Source organism: Melanotaenia boesemani, chromosome 17 (genome assembly GCF_017639745.1).
Source record: "Melanotaenia boesemani isolate fMelBoe1 chromosome 17, fMelBoe1.pri, whole genome shotgun sequence".
Lineage (NCBI taxonomy): Eukaryota > Metazoa > Chordata > Actinopteri > Atheriniformes > Melanotaeniidae > Melanotaenia > Melanotaenia boesemani.
The window spans coordinates 10,051,074-10,068,287 of record NC_055698.1 but is presented as its reverse complement, the minus strand read 5'-3'; the positions used below and the strand labels follow the sequence as shown (position 1 = coordinate 10,068,287).

Here is a 17,214-nt window from a genome sequence, read left to right as displayed (position 1 = left end):
TCCGGTTCATGGAGCTCTCAAGATGTCTTCAAAGCGCACACTGCCACCTACTGGCTGGGAAAGAAAACTACATTTGTAGGTTTTCATGTCAATCTCTTGGCTTCTTCTTCACTGGGAAAATAAATAAATTAATTAAACTTGCATCAAGAAGAGAACGCTACTATACATTACATATCTATTGATTGTGTAATTGTCTGTAATAAAGACTGATGACATTATTGTCTGATGTTGGTTATTTCCAGCATCATCCTCATGCCACACTACAAAATTTAATTTGCATCAATTTCTTGGGTTTGATACCACTGAAAAATAGGGTAATCATAATAAAAAAAAAATCAAAACTCTTACTGACAGAAAGCTGAGATAAACTGATTTGAACTCAAAGGAACACAATGAGAAAAAATGTCTCAGTTATGCACCAAGTTAGATACAATAGCCTCATTAGAGATATTACATTCATGGCAAACATTTCCTCTATAATTCCCACTTTTTTCAGTGCTCCTTAGCATCACTTAAATCTTCTATAATACATATAATTTATCAATTGTCACTTAACTGAAGAGTAATAGTTTACCACATCTCCCCTTCTGACTGAAACTTGTCCTTTCCTTATAAAAAATGGAGCATAAAGAAAAAAGGGACGGGTCCAGAGAAGACCAGACTTTCCTTTCCTCTGCCACTCCTTCCAGCTTTTTTAGGGAAATACTAAAGTGTTCCCAAACAAACTGAGAGACATTGTCCCTCCAGCCTGTCCTGGGTCTTCCCAGGGACCTCCTCCCAATGGGACCAGGTGACATCCTAACCAGATGCCTGAGCCACCTCATCTTGTTCCTTTTGATTAAGATTTTTAAATCTTTAGTTAATTATTTGGAAAAGTTAAAATATTCATGTAAAGTCTGAGAAATGGCAATATGGATCAATAACTGATCAAATTAATAATTCTTAATTTGCCTACATTGTAAAATCATTTTCAGTTATTGTGTAAGTGCTGAAGGAAACTCACAAGTTGAGAAAAAAGTCAGGCAGAGAGTCGGTATTGATCTCATTAGCATCTTATACTGATCATCATTATAATGTCTTAATCAACAACCAGTGAAATGCAGACTATGAGTGTTTATCACGATTAGACAGAAAGTACATTAACCTTTGTAACCACCTAATATGTGTGTCTGACACTGAAGAGGGCACGTAGTCATCATTTTCTACAGTTATCTTGCCTGTAATGACTTGACATCTGTGTTTGTGTCAGTTTGTGAAGAGAAACATCTGCAGCTTCCAGAGGATTTCCTAATCCATGCTCATCTCTGCTTCTGTGTCTTAGTTGTGTCTTGATTATCATCTTTTTACGAGGCATCACCATAAAAACAAAAAAATGCTTGACAGGAAGGCTAACTTTAATCCATCAAAAATCATCAGTTTCTTTAATAAATTGTTTAAGGTCAATTGCATGTGAGAAGAAATCCAGATGTTTGCTATGGAAAATGTTGGGTTTTCCTATTTAAAGTGGCCTGAGATGACTTTTTTAATTGTGAATAGGAGCGATGCGAATAAAACTGAATTAACTTTTAAATGAACCAGCTGCTGTGGTAGTTCTAAAATATTGAGAGAGAAAGCCAAGATCTAAAAGTCAGGAGGAATATATATCTAAAAATAAAAACTGCAGCAGGCTGACCTTGATGAAGACAAAGTCAACCAATACGTGCTGAAAGTTTGGTGGTCTTTGGTCATGGACCTACCTGTCTTATTTCTTGCAGACTACCAGGCCAGTTGAAGGCAATCGTTGAGTTAAAGGTGTGGGTATTTATACACAGCTAAGATTTTGTTTTACACACAATTCTTGCAATGTTTGACTATAAAAGTGTCCAAAAACTGTAATTCTTAGTGTTATGGCTACACTTTGATTTATTCCCCACAGGCTGTGGATTAATTATGATTCATTTACATTTTGTTTTCCTCCTTTGGAGAGAACTTTTAACCCTCCTAAGCTGATGCGACCCCACAGCTGAGTCCTAAGTCACGATATATGTTATATGTTGGATATAATTTATCATTACATTTTGTGAGGTTTTGATACCACAGTGGAAACAGAAATTACCACCACCTTGAGAATAGAAAGCACTATAAAGTCTGCCCAATAATTTCCCATCATCACAGCTTCACTGCATAAATTAAACAAATGTAATTTATTTGTTGCTCCCAAAAGCCACCTGGAAAAAGCTGACATCAGAAATTAAGAATAGCATTTTTTAAATGTGTTTCAAAAACATTTTTATTAACCTTACAATTTCATAAAGTTGAATGCGTAAAATAAAAAGATGAAAGGAATGATTTTTGTTCTTCAGAGGTCTTTCAGGACATCATAACCCTGTGGGCTGGCCATCCAGTGTGAGGGCCAGCTGGATTTAATGCTGGGTCTGTCTTTCAGCAGACTGTAATATTTGGCCAGTTTGGGGTAACGTCCCACAGAAAGCCTATAAAAAGAAAACACAAAGTCTCTGGTCACTCTAACAACAAACTGGCCTCAGTCTTTAAGCTAGCACTGAACAAAGCCACCTACCCGAAACGAAACGCATAAGCAATGTTTGGAAAGACAACCACATCGGCTAAAGAGAAGGCACCCGCCAGGTATGAGCCTGCAGCCACCTGCATGCAGAGAACACAAACAAGAGTCATTGCTGTCAAACGTGTGAGTCTCTGGAGTATCTGTGTACGGCTTGTACTCATACCATCTGCAGGTAGTTTTCCCAGAGTTTGAGTTCAGCGACCAGATTCTCTTTGTTCCTCTTCACCGCAGAGTCATGTCGCTCTTCTTCAGGGACAAACCACTCATAGTAGATAACTAAATCTAAGACAGAATACCCAAAGTTAACATCTCCATCCTGACATTTTTCATCCTGCACTTGTAATTATGTAAGTACACGTGCATAACTTACTAAGTTTTTCTGTGAGGGTGAGACCCTCCATCATGCGTTGGTACATCACAGCTTGCTCTGCAGGAGTGTCAGGAATCAGCTTGGTGCCCTGAGATTTAAACTGATTCTATCACCACCGCAGAAACAAAGAAAGAGATCAGACTTTTCTTCGTAAGTCAAGTAATATTAGTAATATTAATATTCATTACCCTCCACATTTACGTAGGTTTACCTCAAGGTATAAACATGCTGCACTGGACTCATTCACTATGTTGTCCCCATGTTTGAAGGTGGGCAGCTGGCAAACAGACATCAATCAGACAAGATGGTGGTATTACCAAAATAAGACATCAAGTTTATCATGACATGGTGAGGATCATTGGAAAACATGTGTAGCAACACATTTTCCCTCACAGATATTTATGAAAAGGCCTTCTCTATTAACCCTCTAAGGCTCGACCCATGAAAAAATGGTAAGAAAAGTCCAACTTTTTTAATAAGAGGTCTTTATTTGGCCCTTTAACAAAATGTAACAAAAAAATTAACATTTTTTGGGGGGTTATCTACCATTTATTACCATGTGATAGTTTAAAAATATTATAATGTGGTTTTCTGCTTCTAGGTATCTATTAAGGGACAGAAAACAAGTATCAGATTGTGTTCAACAGGATTTTGAGCAAAGTTTACACCATAAATTTAAGCAAAATGTCGCAGAAACTGTATGTGACAAATATGTCACCTTGGACTCTTATAGGTTAAGGTCACACTGCAGGGTCATGGCATGCAATGTGTTCACATGTTCTCAACACCCTTTAAAATCTTATAACAAAGAGAACAAATTGACAATTACATTTAGGTTTTATTTAATCCATATGTGATGGAGGAATTACAGTTTTTGGGTGTTTGGTTTGTCTCCTGGGTCACTTCAGAGTTCCAGTCTGCAGTAACGGGTTTTAACATCTTTGTTCATTTGCACTCATGACTTGCTACAAAAGTCAGAGGGATTAATCCCGACTGCTAAAGTCTGCACAGACAGACAGACAAGGGAAATGAAAGTGTTGGAGAATAAAATTGTCATCAAGTATTTTGCTGTTTGATATGTGAGCTTGGTTGTTGTGTGTGCTCACACTAGTAAACTCAGACATGATTCACAACGTTTTGATTCCCTCTGATATAAATCAAGTCTTTTTTGAAAAACTACACACGACACCCCAAACCTTTTTGTGCATTAGTGTAGATTATTTTAATTTTTGTTTCCATTTACATTTTCTGTATCACCTTCTGTAATATGATTCAAAACCAGGCATGAAACCTGTTTCCCTGCCTCTGTTTAAATAAATGCAACAAGTTGTACTTTATTAAATGTAAAATAAAAAGTCTAAGCTGAAGGTGAGTTTGACGTTGTCACTGTAGCTGTATTTAACCAAAAGAGTGGTTTACGCAGCCTGTTTGTTTTAACAAGTATAATGAGTAGAATGTGCAGCTGATTTGACAAACAACTGTCAGCCTGATGGTTAAATCATGATCTATGGTGGCGCATTTTGCATGCATCCTTCAGTTACCTGTCCCCTTGGGTTGATTTCCAAGACTTCCTGAGATTTATGCTCGTCTTTCTCAAAGGACAGCAGTTTGTGTTTGTAACCCTGCAGCATCTTTTCTTCTAAGGTGATCATAACACGCCAGCAGGGAGGGGATCCAGACCCCCACAGCAGACTCATTGACTTAGCCATGGATGCAGTTATTGCAGGCTCAAACCGGGCAGCTAAGTCAATTAAATATCTCCAGTAGTATCACAACAATCGCATAAGCACTGTAAGATGAGACATAGCTGTGCAGTTTATGGCATCCCAGCAATCCAAAGGTTGCTCAGTAGAGCCGCGCCCCTGTGTTAAAGTACAACTTTTTTTTAATGTCTCTCTCTTTTTTTTTTTTTTGCATAATGTGCAAACGCAGCAGTGATTGTGTTGTCACTATGGTTTCCGGTTCATCCCAGAAATGACCAACGTTTTTTAAAACAAACAAACAAAAAAAAAAAAAAAAAAAAAAAAAAAAATACAAAGATAATTGCATCTTTCTTTAAGCCTTTTAATTAAAATTCACAGAAAAAACTCTCAGACTATAATACAAGTTTCTACAAAAATAATACACAACTCCACTAAACATGCACACTGTAGAACAAGATTTTGTACCTGGCAGCTGACGAGGGCATTTACACATTTTATGCAGAGTTCTCTACATGTCCTTCAAGATAGATTTTTACATTTATTTTTTTAAAAAAAGTCCATAACTTTTTGTCTTTTTACACTTTACAAAAAGTTCCTCTGAGATAAAAACTTCCTCCTATTTCTGTGATTTCAATCAGTCGTTCATTTTTATGCAAGTCATGGTAACAAGGCATAACTGACTTATCTCTGAGCAGGGTAAACCGGTTTTATGCACAAGCCATAAAACACACATCATGACTACCTTTTCTACTGTTAGTGCAAACCTTTATCTCTTACTCTCAGACTTTGACTCATGTGGCCTCATATAACCCTACTATACCAGTTTACAACACAGTATATGCAGAAGACCCACATTTTCACTTCAGAGAAGAACTTAAACTCTGGAAAAGCTGCTGCTGTGATATCATGGCTACAGTAGATTGACGTTAGAGACACAATGAATGAAAAACTGGTCTGCTGCCAGTGTTTGTTACAAACAGCTTCACATAACTTGTGTTAATCAGATACCTCGGTCAAAAATGTGACAGAAACAAATCAGGTTGTGTATTAGTACCTTCCAACTATATAAGTACAGAAAAATCATCCAGCTAAACAAACTGAGCTGAGACTACATTTAAGTTTAGATGAATGCAACTAAAAGAAAACCAGAAGTGCTTTCCCAGATCCAGCTGAAATGCATTTCAGATGTCTTTGAGTGTTTCTTGTCCTTTGGGGTTCTCCAGCCAATGAGGCGGCCAGCTGGCTTTGACGCTGGGCCTCTCCTTCAGCAGAGCGTAATACTCTCCCAGTTTAGGGTAACGCTCTGCAGACAACCTGCGGAACAGACGGACCGTCTTTTTAAACTGAATTATCAATGAATCATCAATTATTTAAATAAAGAAACCTAAAAGAAAGGAGCAAACAGAAGGAAGATGATCTCCTTTTTACCCAAATCTGAAAACAGTGGCAACCGTTGGGAAAACGACCGCATCTGCCAGCGTAAAAGACGATCCCGCCAGGTGGGAGCCAGAGCCCAGCTTGAGAGAAAGAGGAGAAAAATACAGCAACTCTGAATGAATCAAGATGATGAGTTGCTTTGTGTTTGTACTGTTTATTCACACACCTTCTGCAGGTAACCTTCCCAGAGCTGGAGCTCAGTGGTCAGAGCTTCTCTGTTTCTCTTCAGGGCGGAGTCATGCCTCTCACCCTCAGGAACGTACCATTCATAGTAGACCACTGCATCTGGAAGGAAGAAAAAAATGAGTAAATTAAATAATCTATATTTCTAACACCAATCTATGTTATTCAAGACAACTGTTTGGCTGATTATTTGCTGTCCTTTATTTACGTAATGACTGTTTTCAGCAGTGGTCATCTGTTTATAAAAAAAGCAAACTAGCTCAGTTCAAGTTCAATAACATGAAAGGAACATTCTTAAAATTCAATATAACTATTTTTTTATGCTAACTTTAATAAAAATAAACATTAACAGGCTAAATTAAATCTTGAGTTTGACTAAGTCCATCTGAACAAAACAGTTTACCTCAAACTGTCTGGTTTTCAGCTTAAAAACAGACATTTTTTACTATTTTGCATCCGATAACGTTCACCTTCATAGCTTTAAATTAAGGAAATAAATAACTGAACTGAAAACACTGGATTAAACAATAACCCTGCCGTCATGGCAGCAACGGTAGCAAACCACCATCATGTTTCCGTCATACTTAGTTTTTCGTAGAATGTGAGCCCCTCGAACATGCGCTGGTACATCAGTGCTTGTTCTTCTGCCTTTTCTGGGATCAGCTTGTTTCCCTGAGACTTGAACTGGCTCTAAAGACAGACATACGAAGCTGTGACAACTGGGTAAAAAGAAGTGAAAATTAAAATTGAAGGACTACATCCCTCACCTCCAGGTAAAAGCAAGCCGCATAGGATTCGTTCACAATGTTGTTTCCATGTTTGAAGGACGGAAGCTGAAAAAACAAATAAAAGGATATAAAACCAGCAAGATTGTGCTATGTCACAATGGTTCCACTGGTTTTTTGCATACTAATGAAAATCTACTACTCATGGTTGTATTTAAGAAAAACAAACAGACCACCAGAATAAACCAACTCTCACATCATACTAGAAAAATAGTTCAAAGTTAAACTTTGCCTCCGTTCTCTGACTATGGCTCTATGTGAGATCTCTTTTACACAAAACATTTTTTTAATGATCTGATCTTAGACAATAGATTAGTTTGCATGTTTTTAATTGAGACGTGGCACATGTCGTGGGAAACATGAAGAACTGTTTTAGAAACTATTTGAATCCATCTGAACCTCAGTTATCTTTTATTCTAATTTAAATTACATGTATCATATCAGAAACACAAAGACAGGGTGCTTTCATCTCAGGAATTTTGCAAGAGTGCGATGGTTCCTCTCTCAGGCCAAAGCAGAGACACCAGTTCATGCTTTTATCACGTGTAGATTATATTCTTGTAATGCTTTTCTTTTTGGTCTTCTTAAAAAAATCTATAAATATGTTACAGCGTTTAGCGTTTCAGATGCTCGTCTGCTGACGAACACCAGAAAGAGAGTTTTTATTACTCCAGCTTTAAAATATCTGCACTGGCTTCCTGTGTGCTTCCAATTTGATTTTAAAATACTTTTATTAGTTTTTAAAGATCCAAAAGGTAGCAGTCCTATGCATTTATCAGACTTGCTTTTAGTTTGTGAGCCCTCAGGTCACTGCGGGCTGTTCTCTTGGTTATTTCTAAAATACTTGGAGAAGTATCTTTTACTTTTTTTGGTCCTCACAACAGAAAACTACAGGTACTCAACACATTTTCATTCTTTGCACTAATAAACTTGTTTTAATATTTAATCCATGTCGTTCACGCCTTTTTCTTATGAATTCCATTCTTTTAATGTCGTATTTTAATTTATCTTGATTTGATTTTGTTTTTAATTTGTATTTCACCTTAACATCTTTTATTTAGACGTCCAGTGTTTTACTTTCCCTAATGTGTTCAGTGAGTTAGGACGGCGCTTTTAGAGAACATGGCTTGTTTGTGCGTGCGTGTGTTTATACTGTGTATGTATGTATGTATGTATGTATGTCGTGTATGTGTGGTTTCATTATCATGAAATAATAACAGGTGCTCAGCTCGTCTTGCAGCCTGTTGTATTTTAACTGCGAAGCTGAAGCCACGTCTACTTGGTTCACTTTCAATTTACAGATCACGTGACAAAGGCGGCCGCAGTGAAAGCTAACGATCCGTTAGCAAATTAAATAAAACCTTACCGATTTGTTAAAAGGCTTACGTGAGGTTCAAACACTGGGGGGTTAATTTGACATTGTTGATTTTGAGAAAATATCTTTTTTTTTTTTCTTTTTTGCCTGGATTTTGGTTGCAGATGTGCATTAACCAGGTCAAAGAAACGATATACCCGTCAGATAATTTGAGAAAGCGGATAGAAGTCTGCTGCTGAAGTCTGCTCCATACCTGCCCCCTGGGATTTATATCTAACACTTCTTGAGACTTGTGCTCCATTTTCTCGAAGGAGAGCAGTTTGTGGTTGTAGCCCTGCAGGTTCTTCTCCTCCAGCACGATCATCACCCTCCAGCAGGGAGGAGAGCCGGAGCCCCACAGAAAAGTCATGTCCTTGGCCATGGTTTTAGATTTAACTGGTTCTAAAACTCAACGCTTCGTCTGCAGCTCAACACAACACAGGACGGACTGTGTGCAGGGCAGATATCCCCGGTTCATGGAGCTCTCAAAATGTCTTCAAAGCGCACACTGCCACCTACTGGCTGGGAAAGAAAACTACATTTGTAGGTTTTCATGTCAATCTCTTGGCTTCTTCTTCACTGGGAAAATAAATAAATTAATTAAACTTGCATCAAGAAGAGAACGCTACTATACATTACATATCTATTGATTGTGTAATTGTCTGTAATAAAGACTGATGACATTATTGTCTGATGTTGGTTATTTCCAGCATCATCCTTATGCCACACTACAAAATTTAATTTGCATCAATTTCTTGGGTTTGATACCACTGAAAAATAGGGTAATCATAATTTTAAAAAAAAATCTAAACTCTTACTGACAGAAAGCTGAGATAAACTGATTTGAACTCAAAGGAACACAATGAGAAAAAATGTCTCAGTTATGCACCAAGTTAGATACAATAGCCTCATTAGAGATATTACATTCATGGCAAACATTTCCTCTATAATTCCCACTTTTTTCAGTGCTCCTTAGCATCACTTAAATCTTCTATAATACATATAATTTATCAATTGTCACTTAACTGAAGAGTAATAGTTTACCACATCTCCCCTTCTGACTGAAACTTGTCCTTTCTTTATAAAAAATGGAGCATAAAGAAAAAAAGGGACAGGTCCAGAGAAGACCAGACTTTCCTTTCCTCTGCCACTCCTTCCAGCTTTTTTAGGGAAATACTAAAGTGTTCCCAAACAAACTGAGAGACATTGTCCCTCCAGCCTGTCCTGGGTCTTCTCAGGGACCTCCTCCCAATGGGACCAGGTGACATCCTAACCAGATGCCTGAGCCACCTCATCTTGTTCCTTTTGATTAAGATTTTTAAATCTTTAGTTAATTATCTGGAAAAGTTAAAATATTCATGTAAAGTCTGAGAAATGGCAATATGGATCAATAACTGATCAAATTAATAATTCTTAATTTGCCTACATTGTAAAATCATTTTCAGTTATTGTGTAAGTGCTGAAGGAAACTCACAAGTTGAGAAAAAAGTCAGGCAGAGAGTCGGTATTGATCTCATTAGCATCTTATACTGATCATCATTATAATGTCTTAATCAACAACCAGTGAAATGCAGACTATGAGTGTTTATCACGATTAGACAGAAAGTACATTAACCTTTGTAACCACCTAATATGTGTGTCTGACACTGAAGAGGGCACGTAGTTATCATTTTCTACAGTTCTCTTGCCAGTAATGACTTGACATCTGTGTTTGTGTCAGTTTGTGAAGAGAAACATCTGCAGCTTCCAGAGGATTTCCTAATCCATGCTCATCTCTGCTTCTGTGTCTTAGTTGTGTCTTGATTATCATCTTTTTACGAGGCATCACCATAAAAACAAAAAAATGTTTGACAGGAAGGCTAACTTTAATCCATCAAAAATCATCAGCTTCTTTAATAAATTGTTTAAGGTCAATTGCATGTGAGAAGAAATCCAGATGTTTGCTATGGAAAATGTTGGGTTTTCCTATTTAAAGTGGCCTGAGATGACTTTTTTAATTGTGAATAGGAGCGATGCGAATAAAACTGAATTAACTTTTAAATGAACCAGCTGCTGTGGTAGTTCTAAAATATTGAGAGAGAAAGCCAAGATCTAAAAGTCAGGAGGAATATATATCTAAAAATAAAAACTGCAGCAGGCTGACCTTGATGAAGACAAAGTCAACCAATACGTGCTGAAAGTTTGGTGGTCTTTGGTCATGGACCTACCTGTCTTATTTCTTGCAGACTACCAGGCCAGTTGAAGGCAATCGTTGAGTTAAAGGTGTGGGTATTTATACACAGCTAAGATTTTGTTTTACACACAATTCTTGCAATGTTTGACTATAAAAGTGTCCAAAAACTGTAATTCTTAGTGTTATGGCTACACTTTGATTTATTCCCCACAGGCTGTGGATTAATTATGATTCATTTACATTTTGTTTTCCTCCTTTGGAGAGAACTTTTAACCCTCCTAAGCTGATGCGACCCCACAGCTGAGTCCTAAGTCACGATATATGTTATATGTTGGATATAATTTATCATTACATTTTGTGAGGTTTTGATACCACAGTGGAAACAGAAATTACCACCACCTTGAGAATAGAAAGCACTATAAAGTCTGCCCAATAATTTCCCATCATCACAGCTTCACTGCATAAATTAAACAAATGTAATTTATTTGTTGCTCCCAAAAGCCACCTGGAAAAAGCTGACATCAGAAATTAAGAATAGCATTTTTTAAATGTGTTTCAAAAACATTTTTATTAACCTTACAATTTCATAAAGTTGAATGCGTAAAATAAAAAGATGAAAGGAATGATTTTTGTTCTTCAGAGGTCTTTCAGGACATCATAACCCTGTGGGCTGGCCATCCAGTGTGAGGGCCAGCTGGATTTAATGCTGGGTCTGTCTTTCAGCAGACTGTAATATTTGGCCAGTTTGGGGTAACGTCCCACAGAAAGCCTATAAAAAGAAAACACAAAGTCTCTGGTCACTCTAACAACAAACTGGCCTCAGTCTTTAAGCTAGCACTGAACAAAGCCACCTACCCGAAACGAAACGCATAAGCAATGTTTGGAAAGACAACCACATCGGCTAAAGAGAAGGCACCCGCCAGGTATGAGCCTGCAGCCACCTGCATGCAGAGAACACAAACAAGAGTCATTGCTGTCAAACGTGTGAGTCTCTGGAGTATCTGTGTACGGCTTGTACTCATACCATCTGCAGGTAGTTTTCCCAGAGTTTGAGTTCAGCGACCAGATTCTCTTTGTTCCTCTTCACCGCAGAGTCATGTCGCTCTTCTTCAGGGACAAACCACTCATAGTAGATAACTAAATCTAAGACAGAATACCCAAAGTTAACATCTCCATCCTGACATTTTTCATCCTGCACTTGTAATTATGTAAGTACACGTGCATAACTTACTAAGTTTTTCTGTGAGGGTGAGACCCTCCATCATGCGTTGGTACATCACAGCTTGCTCTGCAGGAGTGTCAGGAATCAGCTTGGTGCCCTGAGATTTAAACTGATTCTATCACCACCGCAGAAACAAAGAAAGAGATCAGACTTTTCTTCGTAAGTCAAGTAATATTAGTAATATTAATATTCATTACCCTCCACATTTACGTAGGTTTACCTCAAGGTATAAACATGCTGCACTGGACTCATTCACTATGTTGTCCCCATGTTTGAAGGTAGGCAGCTGGCAAACAGACATCAATCAGACAAGATGGTGGTATTATCAAAAAAAAGACATCAAGTTTATCATAACATGGTGAGGATCATTGGAAAACATGTGTAGCGACACATTTTCCCTCACAGATATTTATGAAAAGGCCTTCTCTATTAACCCTCTAAGGCTCGACCCATGAAAAAATGGTAAGAAAAGTCCAACTTTTTTAATAAGAGGTCTTTATTTGGCCCTTTAACAAAATGTAACAAAAAAATTAACATTTTTTGGGGGGTTATCTACCATTTATTACCATGTGATAGTTTAAAAAATATTATAATGTGGTTTTCTGCTTCTAGGTATCTATTAAGGGACAGAAAACAAGTATCAGATTGTGTTCAACAGGATTTTGAGCAAAGTTTACACCATAAATTTAAGCAAAATGTCGCAGAAACTGTATGTGACAAATATGTCACCTTGGACTCTTATAGGTTAAGGTCACACTGCAGGGTCATGGCATGCAATGTGTTCACATGTTCTCAACACCCTTTAAAATCTTATAACAAAGAGAACAAATTGACAAATACATTTAGGTTTTATTTAATCCATATGTGATGGAGGAATTACAGTTTTTGGGTGTTTGGTTTGTCTCCTGGGTCACTTCAGAGTTCCAGTCTGCAGTAACGGGTTTTAACATCTTTGTTCATTTGCACTCATGACTTGCTACAAAAGTCAGAGGGATTAATCCCGACTGCTAAAGTCTGCACAGACAGACAGACAAGGGAAATGAAAGTGTTGGAGAATAAAATTGTCATCAAGTATTTTGCTGTTTGATATGTGAGCTTGGTTGTTGTGTGTGCTCACACTAGTAAACTCAGACATGATTCACAACGTTTTGATTCCCTCTGGTATAAATCAAGTCTTTTTTGAAAAACTACACACAACGACACCCCAAACCTTTTTGTGCATTAGTGTAGATTATTTTAATTTTTGTTTCCATTTACATTTTCTGTATCACCTTCTGTAATATGATTCAAAACTAGGCATGAAACCCAGTTAAATATCTAATTTAATGTTTTAAGTTTCTCTGCCTCTGTTTAAATAAATGCAACAAGTTGTACTTTATTAAATGTAAAATAAAAAGTCTAAGCTGAAGGTGAGTTTTACGTTGTCACTGTAGCTGTATTTAACCAAAAGAGTGGTTTACGCAGCCTGTTTGTTTTAACAAGTATAATGAGTAGAATGTGCAGCTGATTTGACAAACAACTGTCAGCCTGATGGTTAAATCATGATCTATGGTGGCGCATTTTGCATGCATCCTTCAGTTACCTGTCCCCTTGGGTTGATTTCCAAGACTTCCTGAGATTTATGCTCGTCTTTCTCAAAGGACAGCAGTTTGTGTTTGTAACCCTGCAGCTTCTTTTCTTCTAAGGTGATCATAACACGCCAGCAGGGAGGGGATCCAGACCCCCACAGCAGACTCATTGACTTAGCCATGGATGCAGTTATTGCAGGCTCAAACCGGGCAGCTAAGTCAATGAAATATCTCCAGTAGTATCACAACAATCGCATAAGCACTGTAAGATGAGACATAGCTGTGCAGTTTATGGCATCCCAGCAATACAAAGGTTGCTCAGTAGAGCCGCGCCCCTGTGTTAAAGTACTACTTTTTTTAACGTCTCTCTCTTTTTTTTTTTTTTTGCATAATGTGCAAACGCAGCAGTGATTGTGTTGTCACTATGGTTTCCGGTTCATCCCAGAAATGACCAACGTTTTTTAAAACAAACAAACAAAAAAAAAAAAAAAAAAAAAAAAAATACAAAGATAATTGCATCTTTCTTTAAGCCTTTTAATTAAAATTCACAGAAAAAACTCTCAGACTATAATACAAGTTTCTACAAAAATAATACACAACTCCACTAAACATGCACACTGTAGAACAAGATTTTGTACCTGGCAGCTGACGAGGGCATTTACACATTTTATGCAGAGTTCTCTACATGTCCTTCAAGATAGATTTTTACATTTATTTTTTTAAAAAAAGTCCATAACTTTTTGTCTTTTTACACTTTACAAAAAGTTCCTCTGAGATAAAAACTTCCTCCTATTTCTGTGATTTCAATCAGTCGTTCATTTAGTAAAAGACTATAAATGTCAGTTAAGGTGCGAGATGTCTGAGCTTTGTAAATAAATACTGAGAAAGTTCATCGTTGCAGCTCTGATGCTTGCTAGAAATGCACCCGGCGATGTGACAATTTGCAAGATGGGATTTTTAGGGCAAGGAGAGCAATTGTTTAAAAAAAAAAAAAAAAAGGTACCGCATTGTCCCTTTTAAATGAAAGGCACTCAACAAACTGAAAACCTTTCACTTCCCTACAACACACGTAGCTTTTCGAATGTGCAACTGCAAAAGCAAACTGTTATGTTTTCATATGATGCTTACTGCTGTAAGCATCTTGGTCAGGGGTGATGGTGGTTGCTTGAGATCCTCAAACTAAAATTCCTCTTTAGCCCTTTTGAACAACAAAAAAATTCACAGCTTAATAAAGCAAAAATTATCCCTTTGGATTCATTTAAAATGTGTTTGGATAAATAAAAAAATGTTTGATTTAGAGGCTTCAAGACACATTCTTTCTTGACTTTTTCTGTTTCCCCTGGAAGATTTTCTTGCTTAAACACAAAAGAAAACAGATTTAAAAAAAAGGACCAGTATGTTGGCGGCATCTTTTACTCTGAAACGTCAGTCAAGATTAGCAGCTGGCAAGAAAAAGAAAAAAAACAAAACAAAATAAAAAAGCCTGAAGAGGTTTGTGGCTAGTGGACTACATCTCTAGAAGTGTGGCAAAGGCTGACAGAAGATGTCGCGCTGACATTTCCGGGTGAGCTTCCAGAGCAGTGACGACAGGTGCGAGGCGGATGATCACATCTATGTGTCTGGAGAATCTGTTAGCCCTAAAGCGAGAGCTTCTTCTGGTGTCAGGCCATTTTTCAGAGTCCGCCTCACTGCGAGAAACAAGAGAGGATAAAGAGAGTTATCACATGATCGCGTGCTGCCACTCTGTATTTCATACTATTTACTATACATGTCATAAACTTAATGTGTGAAGTTAATGTCATGCATAAAATTTTAGGTAATTGGGTTTACTTCTACAGCTTATTTTAAGGATCCTGTGAGCACAAGCTCTGTCTTAAACATGTATGCAGGGATTCTACATGCTATTAGGATGACGTCTTCATGGGAATACTGAGATTAGCCTCGATGCATTTTTACTTGACCTACTGTAAAAAAAAAAAAAAAAAAAAAGAACAACAAATATGTCCACTGACATAAAAAGTAAAAAGAAACAAACAAAAAAACATTTTTTAATCTAAGTTCCAAGATTATGCCAAGACTTTATTAAAACAGCAAAGTGACTTAACCACTGACTGACTCCATCAAATGCACACACAGCTGATTATCTTAAAATAAGAATTGGATCAGATTTAACAGGGAAGCAGATTTATATTTTTATATTTGCAACTTAGCCTGAAGCTAAATGTGTCCTCTCAGTACAGAACTGTAGTTTTCTATCTGTAGGAATCTGAGAGGAGGTAGAGCATCCGGGTCAGTAATCCAGTCCATAATATAGCTCAGCATAATTCAATTTCTCTAAGTAAGATCCCTTTTTTTGTCCTGTTTACATCCAGACTCTCTTCTCCATATCGCTCCTTAAAACTTTTCTCTTTGGGAGGCTGTCTGGTGATGCTGGATGTATGTGGAACAGATTTGTTTTCGTGAACATCTTGTAGATATGCCTTGTTCCTTCTTAGGAGGGATGCTAAACAACAGAAACATTTTTTTTTATTATTGTTGTTGGTTTTCTGGGAGTCTTTCCTAATTTTAGTTGACTTTTCAGATTTTTATCTATGATTTGATTTTTTGTTCAAGGAAAAAAAAAACATTTCTTTGTATTCGTGTCAATATTTGTGTCTCAGATTGAACACACTACAGTCTCAAAGCCTGCATCATACATGATTTTCGGTTGGCCCTGGACCTCCTCCGCTCTCTGGGCTGCGTTCTGGTTCCTGGACCCTGTGTGGCCGATCTCACTATACGCTCCATGATTTCATCTGCAGCATCATCTCCACAGGTCTGTGTGTCCTCTGCAGGTGGTGTCCATGCCTGCATGGTGCGACCTACATGAACAGGGAGGAAAAGCTTTCATTTGAGCAAATAAACCCTTTGTGAATCCAACAGCTCCTATAAGGAACCTGAAGTCTTCCTCACCTCCTCGTCCAGGCCGTGATCTGGTCCTTGTCCGAAGGCCCGGCACTCCGCTGCTCTCCTTGTCGCTGCCGGTCAGGCTGGTTCTCAGCACCGCTTTCATGTGCTCGTGCTCTGCTGCATCCTCAGCATGGCCCAGACCCTGAGGCTGCTCGCTCTCCTGGCTGCCACCAGGGGCGCCGTTGTTACTGCTGCTAGAGCCGTGCCGACCACACTGCTGAGAGGAAACATGTCAAGAGGATCACAGTTTAACGGCCAATTACATCAGTATTTTTACCTGTAATTAAAACATGCCAAAGACCAAGCATTAGGAAAAGCATCCAACCTGTGACCATTGCTGTGCCAACTAATCTAAATAGTTTTATTTTTTCTGAAGTTTAGTAAAAAAACAGAGAAAGAAATTCTTGAATAAAAGTTAGTGAATCCATAAACACAGACACACACACACATACACACATGCGGACAGGCTAGCACACGTTGATACCTCACGCTCTTCTTCGTCATCAGACTACAGGAGGAAGGAAGGGTAAAAGTCAAAGAAGAGATCAAAGAGATGGAGGAAATATATGAAAGGATGCACTAGATTTACAACAAAGAAAGGGAAACAACAGCTTGAAGTCTGTGAGTGTTTTTGTGTGTGACGCTCACTGGAGTGTTCACGTCCATGATCATCTTTCCCCGAGTCTTGTTTCGTTCACGATGGTCAGCTCGTTTCTGCTTTTGCTGCAGCACGCGGTCTCTGGTGGTCCGGTACTCCAACGCAAACTCACTGATGATTTTACTGAACCTGTTGACGCTGATCTCTCTCACGCTGTAGGCCGGGTGGCCCAGGTACAGCAGGAATGAATGGAACCTGAGAGAAAGATGAAAGAAAAGGGAAAAAATGACCTTAAGTACTGAGAAAAAA

The 17,214-nt window shown here is 38.0% G+C and overlaps 4 protein-coding genes across 10 annotated transcripts in view; all 4 read right to left on the bottom strand.

Annotated features, from left to right (window-relative positions):
- Nucleotides 1-2,219: 2,219 nt before the first annotated feature.
- Nucleotides 2,220-4,761, bottom strand: LOC121656780 (glutathione S-transferase A-like). Its single transcript, XM_042011904.1, has 6 exons — nt 4,475-4,761; nt 3,145-3,210; nt 2,934-3,039; nt 2,727-2,845; nt 2,558-2,643; nt 2,220-2,471 (listed from the first exon to the last, which is right to left on the bottom strand). The coding sequence occupies exons 1-6, from the start codon at nt 4,640-4,642 to the stop codon at nt 2,339-2,341; spliced, it is 678 nt and encodes a 225-aa protein (XP_041867838.1). The 5' UTR covers nt 4,643-4,761; the 3' UTR covers nt 2,220-2,338.
- Nucleotides 4,762-4,983: 222 nt separating this feature from the next.
- LOC121656779 (glutathione S-transferase A-like) lies at nt 4,984-8,861 on the bottom strand. The gene is made up of 6 exons (XM_042011903.1): nt 8,610-8,861; nt 7,024-7,089; nt 6,841-6,946; nt 6,240-6,358; nt 6,065-6,153; nt 4,984-5,950 (listed from the first exon to the last, which is right to left on the bottom strand). The coding sequence occupies exons 1-6, from the start codon at nt 8,775-8,777 to the stop codon at nt 5,818-5,820; spliced, it is 681 nt and encodes a 226-aa protein (XP_041867837.1). The 5' UTR covers nt 8,778-8,861; the 3' UTR covers nt 4,984-5,817.
- A 2,217-nt stretch (nt 8,862-11,078) lies between these two features.
- On the bottom strand, nt 11,079-13,645 carry LOC121657023 (glutathione S-transferase A-like). Its single transcript, XM_042012376.1, has 6 exons — nt 13,373-13,645; nt 12,011-12,076; nt 11,800-11,905; nt 11,593-11,711; nt 11,424-11,509; nt 11,079-11,337 (listed from the first exon to the last, which is right to left on the bottom strand). Exons 1-6 carry the CDS (start codon nt 13,538-13,540, stop codon nt 11,205-11,207), a joined length of 678 nt encoding a protein of 225 aa, XP_041868310.1. The 5' UTR covers nt 13,541-13,645; the 3' UTR covers nt 11,079-11,204.
- A 233-nt stretch (nt 13,646-13,878) lies between these two features.
- The window catches only part of fhod3a (formin homology 2 domain containing 3a), a 60,113-nt gene continuing 56,777 nt past the window's right edge, over nt 13,879-17,214 (bottom strand). For 3 of the 7 annotated variants that reach the window (XM_041967135.1, XM_041967139.1, XM_041967141.1), the window contains 5 exons: nt 16,956-17,160; nt 16,792-16,815; nt 16,311-16,524; nt 16,055-16,219; nt 13,879-15,046 (listed from right to left, as the gene is read on the bottom strand). In XM_041967135.1, the coding sequence (XP_041823069.1) occupies nt 14,970-15,046; nt 16,055-16,219; nt 16,311-16,524; nt 16,792-16,815; nt 16,956-17,160 (685 nt within the window). In that variant the 3' untranslated portion in view covers nt 13,879-14,969. The remainder of the gene's footprint in view (nt 15,047-16,054; nt 16,220-16,310; nt 16,525-16,791; nt 16,816-16,955; nt 17,161-17,214) is intronic. The other 4 variants (XM_041967136.1, XM_041967140.1, XM_041967137.1 and 1 more) reach the window with 3 other exon arrangements.

What these genes read in the sequence shown, in the direction of transcription:
- LOC121657023 (XM_042012376.1), bottom strand. Translation starts at nt 13,540, where the DNA reads ATGGCTAAGTCAATGAGTCTGCTGTGGGGGTCTGGATCCCCTCCCTGC. An exon ending in CACCCTCACAGAAAAACTTA is followed by an intron (nt 11,712 to 11,799) that starts GTAAGTTATGCA and finishes ATTCTGTCTTAG; the next exon opens with ATTTAGTTATCTACTATGAG. An exon ending in GCTTATGCGTTTCGTTTCGG is followed by an intron (nt 11,338 to 11,423) that starts GTAGGTGGCTTT and finishes TTCTTTTTATAG; the next exon opens with GCTTTCTGTGGGACGTTACC.
- LOC121656780 (XM_042011904.1), bottom strand. Translation starts at nt 4,642, where the DNA reads ATGGCTAAGTCAATGAGTCTGCTGTGGGGGTCTGGATCCCCTCCCTGC. An exon ending in GGGAAAACTACCTGCAGATG is followed by an intron (nt 2,644 to 2,726) that starts GTATGAGTACAA and finishes CTCTGCATGCAG; the next exon opens with GTGGCTGCAGGCTCATACCT. An exon ending in GCTTATGCGTTTCGTTTCGG is followed by an intron (nt 2,472 to 2,557) that starts GTAGGTGGCTTT and finishes TTCTTTTTATAG; the next exon opens with GCTTTCTGTGGGACGTTACC.
- LOC121656779 (XM_042011903.1), bottom strand. Translation starts at nt 8,777, where the DNA reads ATGGCCAAGGACATGACTTTTCTGTGGGGCTCCGGCTCTCCTCCCTGC. An exon ending in ATATAAATCCCAGGGGGCAG is followed by an intron (nt 7,090 to 8,609) that starts GTATGGAGCAGA and finishes TTGTTTTTTCAG; the next exon opens with CTTCCGTCCTTCAAACATGG. An exon ending in GGGAAGGTTACCTGCAGAAG is followed by an intron (nt 6,154 to 6,239) that starts GTGTGTGAATAA and finishes CTTTCTCTCAAG; the next exon opens with CTGGGCTCTGGCTCCCACCT.